At 64.6% G+C, this 8320-nt stretch overlaps 2 protein-coding genes across 2 annotated transcripts; one reads left to right on the top strand and one right to left on the bottom strand.

Annotated features, from left to right (window-relative positions):
* Positions 1-39: 39 nt before the first annotated feature.
* Positions 40-1163, bottom strand: MNEG_11367 (hypothetical protein; the record flags this gene model as incomplete). Its single annotated transcript, XM_014040160.1, has 4 exons — positions 40-80; positions 173-531; positions 751-916; positions 1103-1163. 4 exons carry the CDS (start codon positions 1161-1163, stop codon positions 40-42), a joined length of 627 nt encoding a protein of 208 aa, XP_013895614.1.
* A 3679-nt stretch (positions 1164-4842) lies between these two features.
* MNEG_11368 (hypothetical protein) lies at positions 4843-5023 on the top strand (the record flags this gene model as incomplete). The annotated part of the gene is made up of 1 exon (XM_014040161.1): positions 4843-5023. A coding segment is annotated over one exon (181 nt), but the record flags the coding sequence as incomplete, so codon positions are not given.
* Between the last annotated feature and the right edge of the window lie 3297 nt (positions 5024-8320).

An 8320-nucleotide genomic window follows, 5' to 3' on the forward strand; every position in this document is an offset into this window, starting at 1 on the left:
GGGGCGCACCGATGAGCGCGGGGCGTGGCCGTATCGCGCCTAGCCGTCGAGCCGCGGGGCGCGCCGCGCCGCGCGGCCGGCTGGTCACAGCGAGGTTCAAGGGCGCAAGCCCCCGCGAGTGCCTGCCGCGCGTGCGGGGGGCACGCTGACGGGACTTCCAGCAGAGCTGCACGCCGCGCGCCGCTTGCATCTAGGGCGGCGGGCCGCGCAGGGGAGCCCACCTGCACGTTGGCGGACGCGGTCTGGCTGGCAGTAGACGCGCGGACGGCATTGTTGTTCACGGTCAGGCCGGTGCCCTTAGTGGTGACGGCGGCAATGCCCGCGCCCTTCGCCGCGCCAGCCGCCGCGTTGTTGTTGCGCACCGCCTGCTGCACGGCGGACGAGGCGGCCTGGCTGCCGACGGCGGTGCGGGTGCCCTGGTTGGCGCGGCTGACGGCCTGGGTGGCGGCGATGCGGCCCTGGATGTCGGTGGTGGAGCCGGACCGGGCGCCGGCCTGGACCTGGTTGGACAGCACGCCGCCGCCGCCGGTCCTGAGGGCAGGAGTGCGGGAGGTGGAGAAAACCAAGAGACAGGGGTGTCATTCGACGGAGGTGCCGCCCGGCTGAGCGGCCGGCTGGGCAGGGCGGGCTGCGCGGCGCTTGTGGCCCGGCGCGAGGCAGGAATGGGCGTGCTGTCTGTTTGCCGGGCCAAACGCATGCGCAAACCGGGGGGCAGGGGGGCTTGTTTGGGTGAAGGCACATGCCACAAACCTGACAGTGTTCTTAGCGTCGATGACGTTGGTGCCCGTCACGGTGGACGTCCGGATGGGGCCCGCGTTTGTCTTGGGGGACGCCGCCGGGGCGGCGCCGGAGGCCGCGCGGTTGCCGGACGCGGGGGACGCCGGTGTGGTGGTGACCTGCAGAATGTCACGCGCGGCTGCGGGGGGCGGGGGGCAGGGCGCGTGCGGGGCATGAGGCCGGGGCGGCGATGCTGACGTGCCAAAGGCGCAGATCGCGCGTTTGAGGATGACCTTCCTGCAAAGTCTTCCCGGTGCGCACTCGGCTGCTGTGACGGGCTCATGCGTCCCTCATGTGTAAGCATCGCGCATGTGCACCCGCGCACCTGCGCTGTGAGCGGAGAACGCCAGGCCGAAGGCCAGCATGACGGCGATGGAGCGCTGCATGGTTGACGCTTGCTGGGTAAGACTCAGGGGTTTACTTATTGTTTCGACGTATGCGATAGAGTGAGGACAGACGCGTTTGAGCGGCTGTCTTGGGTATCGAAGTAACTTGGTCACCGCACCACGCACCCGCATTACTCAGCGCGCAGGTTACAACGGTGCGGCGGGTGACGGGTTACCAAAAGTATGCAAATTACGCATCAACGAATATCAAGACGCAGCCGTGACGTTGACGCAAGCGCGTGGTGCCATGCTGACGCCACTCACCTGCCAAGCGCACTTCCTGCGCGCTCCGGTGCCTGCTTTTGTGCTGCGAGGCCTTGGCGCTGCGCACGATATAGACCAGCCAAAGCTTGAGGGGCAATAGCTTGCTGTTTGCAGCGCTTGCAGGCACGCGTGAGTGTGCAATGCCGGGCGGAGTGCATGGCAGCCACATAGGGCTTGTGTGATACCAACGCCACCCCAACAACGCTGCCGGTGGAGCCATACAGGCCGCATGGAGTGCCAAGGCCCGGGCACCCAGGGTGTTGCGAACCACCAGCGCTGCGCTCACCCCATGGGGCCAGCATCGAGCGCATGGGCGGCAGAGGGTTGCCACCATGCCATGGTGCGGCTGTGCGAACCGTTCAGCACCAGGCCCCCTTTCACGCTGCCTGTCATCTCCCGTCACCCTCGCGTAATGCAGCCCCACTGTATGTTGCAGCAGCTGTCACGGTTACATCGTTACAGCGGGGCAGAACACGCGGTTTGAAGGAGCTGTTGAAAAGTAATGCAGTGAGACACATGTTTGTGCTCGATCGCAGAGCATCCGACGCTGAGTTCGTGGGGATGCGCCTAGTGTAAAATGGATGCGCCCACCTGGGGCAAATTTTTAAACAGAGTTCAAGCGGCATGATGCACCAACCGTGCACCATTTCGAGATTCAAGGGGCAAAAAGCTGCCGTGGCTGAACTAGGAACTAGCAGAAAGATGGTAGCTTAAGAACAACAGCCAGCAAGCACAACGTGGATCCATTACGGGCCGACATGCACGGATACCAGCCAAGCAAACAGGCAGGGACATGCTTGGGAGAGACCGTAGGTTTTGGTGCTGATTTGGGGCCGATGCGTGCAGCTGGCCGGCGACGCAACTTGCGCCGTGCAAGCGTGGCAAATTCTTTGGAGAAGCTGATCCGGGAAATTTTTGAACAGAGCGCCTTCAGCTCAAACTGTGGCAGCCGAGGACGCGGCGAGCTCCTTCATTGCAAATCAAAGGGGCAAGGCCGGCGGCACAGGCCAAGCGACCGTCCACGTCGCAGCGGCGGGATTCTTTGGTTGTGGTGGGTTGTTCATTTTTTGCCAGCGAAGCTGGTGCGCACCTGGGATGCCTTGGCCTGGAATTGCCCAGTCCCGGTGGCAGCAGCGGCGGAGGTGCGGCCCTTCGCGGCGGCCTGCGAACGGGGAGAAGGGAGGTGGGCGCGCGTCCGTCAGGGCCTTGCAGTACGCAAGCAAATGCAAGCAAGGGCACGAGCGCCGCAAGAGAGTCGTGTGGGCATTCCGAAGGTGTCGAATCGGATGAGGGCAGCAAGCTCGCAAGCTGCGTGTCCAAGAGTCGCTCTGCTGGCAGCGGCACCGTGTGACCAATTACCCGCCAGGGGCGGCCACGTGTGTCAGGGCATCAAACTCCAGAGTTGCGCCGTGCTCAGCGGCAACGCCGTGGCACCGCAGTGCGCGCACCTGCATCGCAGCTGCAGTATTCTTCGATGCTGTCGACGCGCGGTTGACCGGCTGGTTGACCGTGAACCCCCGGCCCTGCGCGGTGACCGCCGCGATGCCGGCGCCCTTTGCAGCGCCGGCCGCCGCATTGTTGGTGCGCACCGCCTGCTGCACCGCCGACGACGCCGAGGTGCTCCCGACGGCGGTGCGGGTTGCGGGGGTTGCGCGGCCGGCCGCCTGGGTCGTGGCGAGCGCGCCGCGGACGTCGGTGGTGGCGCCGCCGCGGGTGGCGGCCTGGACTTGCTGGCCGACCACGCGCCCAGAGCCGTCCCTGGGGGGGCCCGCGGGGTGGGGCGCGCGCGTGTGCCGGCGTGCGGCCTGAGGCGAGCGTTTCAGAGTCAAGCAAGGCTGTGGTGGGGCGAGTCAGTCACAGGGGATAGGGCGTCTGGGAGTCAGGAGGGCAGTAAGGCAGGCGCGCGCGCCAGGTGGCACTCGTGCGTCATGCAATCGGCGGTGGTCGCTGGGGCGGCTCTGGCTGCGGCGGCTGCTACGGCTGCTGCGGCTGCTGCGGCGGCTGCGGCTTGCCTGCGTGTGGGTCGGCGACCAGGACGTTTGTCCCCGGCTTTGTGTTCTGCAGGGCCGGGTTGACCTGCGCCCTTGAGCTCTCTACTGCACGAGCATGGAAGCGGCCGAAGGAGCGGGCGGCGCGCGCAGGCGGGGGACGCCGTCAGGAGACGTCAGGCCGTGTGGTGGTTGACGGAGTTCCACAGTGGGCCCTCGTTAGGGGCAGGCACTGCAGCAATCAATCAACGCTGCCAGCTGCAACGCCCGAATGTGCTCCGAGCAGATTTTGATAATAGAACCCACTCATCCGCACCCGCCGAAAGGACGAGGACGAGGGCCAGCGTCACAAAGATGCCGCGCGCCATTCTGCTAGGATCGTCCTTGCTGCAAAAAGAAGAACAACAAGGGGAATAAGATGAGTCAAGCACCTTCCAAATGTGCTTATGAAGAGCTGGTGTGGTGACAGCGGGTGTGGCTGTTGAGTGGCTGTGCAGCCGTTCGTTGCACGACGGCCCGCGACGACCCGCCGGCGACTTTGCGACCTAATGATATTTCTGGAGTGCTGCCAAACATGGATCGCAGATTAAAAAACCTTGGAATCATGCAGGCAGCTGCGGTTTGTTTTTGTTCCAAAGAGGCTGCCACATATGCCAGGGCTGTGCTCTGCAGGAGCTTGCCAAGTGGTAGTCAACTGGCGGTTGACTGTCGCAAGTCGACTTCATTTCGGACGGCAGGGGGGGCTGTCAGTCAGAGCCGGCGGCGGGGCGTGCCGCCGCCGCCATGAGACTGGCTGTTGCACACCGGATGTGCATCAACCATCTGATATCAGCAAGTGCCGCTCATTGCATTGCTTGATTTCATAACGGCTCGGCCCCCACGCATTCTGCAAGTGCGGAGGTGCCGTCGCCTAGTCAGGGATACCTCACAGACCCAACATGTTGGCCTTGCCTGTGCTGCGGCAGCAGATGATCAATCAAGCAAGCGGGTACGCGGGTGTAGTGCGGTCCACATCAGCAATGGAGCCGGGCCCAATGCACGGCCAAGGTGCATCACCCGGCATAGGGTGTACTTGGAGGAACGCGTGCCTACCATACAGGACGGCGTGCAAGCGATGGCACGAATGCACAGCGTCAAGCATTGCACACGCAACACGGATGTCTTGCACCGCCTGTGTGTGACAGCAGTGAGCTGATCAGTGCTGACTGCGCCGCACCTTTGACCCTTAGATATGTACGGTAGCCGCCAAGGTAGCATCCAATCGTGCCGTCAGTATATCGAAGATACATATCCGAACCGTTGGCTCATGCAGGGTGAACGCGTTGTGGCGATCTGCCCCTCTGCGATCTGATAACGAACGACTGCGAATGCTGCGGGCATGGTTAGCTGCTCTCTCTTGTACTGAAATCAAGCATAACTTTGACAGGATGCTGCTGGCCCAGGGCCTGCAGCGGGGTTGGGGTCCAGCGCCCACCCGCCCCCGCCGCGCCTCTACCGCTGCGGCCGGCGCCGTGGCCGGGCGATTTGTTGCAGCGGACCGGGCGCCGGCGGGCCCGGGGGATTCCTTGGCGGATGTGGACACGCCGGCGTTGCTGCTGGACTTGGATGGTGCGCCGCGCGCTTGGGTGCCAGCACGAGGGTCTGCAAGATTCTTGACCCACCGGCTGATGATGCATCAGAAAGCGTGCCCGTGCGGCCATGGACGTGCTTTGTGCTCTGTATTTCCGCAAAAATCTGTGTTTGTCCTGGTGTGCCCCCAGCTGCACCAGCCCTCTGCTATTTATGCACGTTTGTTCTCAGGCACCTTGGGCTATGAGTCGCCCCACGTGCGCCGCCCGGCTCGCCGCTTCCACCACCGCCCGCCGTCGGCAATATCCTGCCTGCAGTGTTTGAAAGCAACTGCGAGAAGCTGCGGCGCACCATGGCGCAGTTCCCTGGGGTCTCCATACGGCCGCACGCCAAGGTGCGGCTGTCACGAGGCGTTGACCTTCGGTCAACCGTGAGATAGGGTGCCACCAGCCCCCCTTCACGCCTGGTGTCCTGAGGCAGCACACTGAGCGACCGAAGCGTATTGAATAAAGGCCAATGCATAGCGAGTGCTGTCACCAGTCTTTCAAATGCAACCACAAGGACGCGACACAACTCCATGTATGCAACCCTGGAACAGGCCCACAAGTCACCCGAGGTGGCGGCGCTGCAGCTGAAGCTGCTGGGGGCGCAGGCCCAGGGGGTGTGCGCCCAAAAGGTGCGACAGCCCCCATACATGACCGCAGGGGGGGGGGGTGAGTCATCTTTCCGCATGCCTGATTCCTCACACACAGGAGGCCTGGAGGGCGCTGCACCTGGGGGATGCGGCGCGGCGGCTGCGGCTGGCTTCTACTTCGTGCCTTGCTGTTGGAACGCGACAGCCCGCTGACCACGCAGACACTAGCCTGATGGCCAGTCTCAAGCATCCTGCCCCTCACGCAGCATTTCAAATGTTCAGCACTCCCAGGCTCGAGCATCCACCCCATGGAGCATTCGCAGCGTCTGCCGGGCGCGTCCTTACTGCAAGCCACCCTCGACCGTCCGTTGCCCTTGACGCCAGGCCACCGCGCAACCACCCTCTGCCAGGTCAGCGAGGCTGAAGCCCTGGTGGCTGGGGGCATAACGGACGTGCTGGTGTCCAATCAGGTGACTGAGGCGAACGAATAGGTCTCTCTTTGATACCGCCAGCTGCCGGCTTGCACGCGTCAAGCCTAGTTGCGAGGGTGAAATTCCCAAGCCCCTCTGCACGCTGGTGGCTTCACCAGCCCCGCCAGCAGCACGGCCGCCCGCGCAGCGCAGAGCCACCCGCCGGCGCCGACCGCCGCAGCGGCGCTGCGTGGCTCTGCCGATCAGCAGAGTACGGACCGCGTCGATGCAGCGATTATGCTGCCACTGTCGTGTGTCGCATTGACCAAAAGTGCGCAAGCGTACGAACACACACACACACACACACACACACACACCTGCTTGGGTATGACCAGGTCGTGGCCCCTCAGAAGCTGCGGCGCCTGGCGCGGCTGGCAGCACGCGGTGGGCAGGGGGCAGTTGGCTGGGCCAAGAGGGGCGGCGGCGAGCGAGGGGGGGGGGCGCTCCTCAGGCGCGCATTTGAGCCTGAGGCACGTCGGCGTCTCTCACGCGGCCTGCAGGAGACCGTGGTTGTCCTCCGCCCATGACAAACCCCTTGCTTTAGTAGAGACAATCTCCCAACCCTTACTCTGCAGGCTGACTTGCTGCGGCACGTCCCAGCCCCAACCGCCATTGACCCTCGCGCGCCCCCACCTTTGTCTACCTGCCCCACCCTCACAACCCTGCTCTCTCTCAAGGCGCGACCGTCGGCGTGTGTGTCGACGACGCGGGGGCGCTGCGCGCGCTCGCCGCGGCGGCCGAGGCGGAGGGCACGGTGGTCAACGTTCTGGTGGAGGTCAACGCCGGCCAGGACAGGCGCGCCCAGCAATTCGACGTTATGATTTATGTTGTTGTAGCACAAAACTTCTTGAAATTCTCGATTTTATTGTCAAAACAAATACGCAAAAATTGCTTTGCTGTCGGCGCCCCTGGGACGCCCGCCGCACGCTCGCTCGCTGCCGGTGGCTGCGCGGAAACGCAGAGACCGGCGCACAACGCCGCCCGTGCGCCGGCCAGGGCTGGCAGTGTGCATCTTGAGGGTGCTCTGGACGCAGGCGGCCCGTGGGATGCCAAAACAACGCGCATGCAGGAACCCTGCGCTCGCCGGTGTGTCGGGCCAGCGCAGACCAAAGGCGCAGGCAGCTCGCATGTCAGCTGCAGCCCTTACGGGCCGCCTTGCCTTCCATCCGGTCTGTCGGAACAACCACCGCCATCGCATCCATCCCGCCCGCATTGCATCCCTCTGGCCCATCAACAGGTGCGGCGTCGAGACGCCAGCGGAGGCTGCCGCGCTCGCAGAGGCCGCGGCGGCGCTGGGGCCGGCGCGGGGCGTGCGCTTTGCTGGGATCCAGGCCTACCACGGTGGGCGCACTTGCGGGGACGGCATCCCGCCTGGCTGCCTGCAGTAAGAACCGGCTTTGCCACGGACAGCGCTCTGGGGTAGTGAGGGACAGACAACCCCAAAGTGTGGTGATGTAGGTTCTATCCTTTTCCAAGGGGTTTCCGTTGCGCCCAAACGCCATGAACGCACTCATGACCGCTCAACCCTGCCCTCAATCCCTCATTTGGTGCGTCCCAACCTAACATCCCCCAGGCGGCCTGCAGCACGTGAGGGACCCCCGGGAGCGCGCGACGGCGGTCGCCGCCGTCGCGGCGCGCGCGCAGGCCGCGGTGCGCGCGGTGGAGGGCGCGGGGCTGCGCTGCGGGGTGGTGACGGGCGGGGGGTCTGGCACGTACCCCCTTGAGGCGGGCAGCGGCGTTTTCACAGAGGTGCAGCCAGGTGCGGGCCTGAAGGGTGCTTCTGCCTTTCTTGGGCCGCAGCTGTTGTGTTGGGGCTGTGGGGGGCGGGCGGGGACTACGGTGCTGCCGGGGAGGTGGGGATGTAGGGCAATCCCTGAAAAGTGCCCCTCCAACCACTGCATGCGCAGCAAGCCGACCCGCCGTTGACCACGAAGCCGATTCCCACACCCATACTTTGACGCTCAACATCACACGCCTGATTGCCTCCCAAAGCAGGCGTCCGACAGGAGTTGCAACTGCCCATACCCCCCGCCAAACTTCCTTACCACGCATGCCAACACATTGCATGCAAACTGTCAAACTTTGTCCCTTGATCCAACAAGGGTCGTTCTGCCTGGGCGACGCTGATTACGCCCGGAACCGCCAGGCCGACGGGGGCGCAGGGGAGTGGGGGGGCGCGGCGGGCTCGCAGGCGCTCTGGATTCTCACACAGGTGAGCGGAGTGCTGGGTGT

The sequence above is a fragment of the Monoraphidium neglectum genome, assembly GCF_000611645.1.
Source record: "Monoraphidium neglectum strain SAG 48.87 unplaced genomic scaffold scaffold02711, whole genome shotgun sequence".
Taxonomy (NCBI): Eukaryota; Viridiplantae; Chlorophyta; class Chlorophyceae; order Sphaeropleales; family Selenastraceae; genus Monoraphidium; species Monoraphidium neglectum.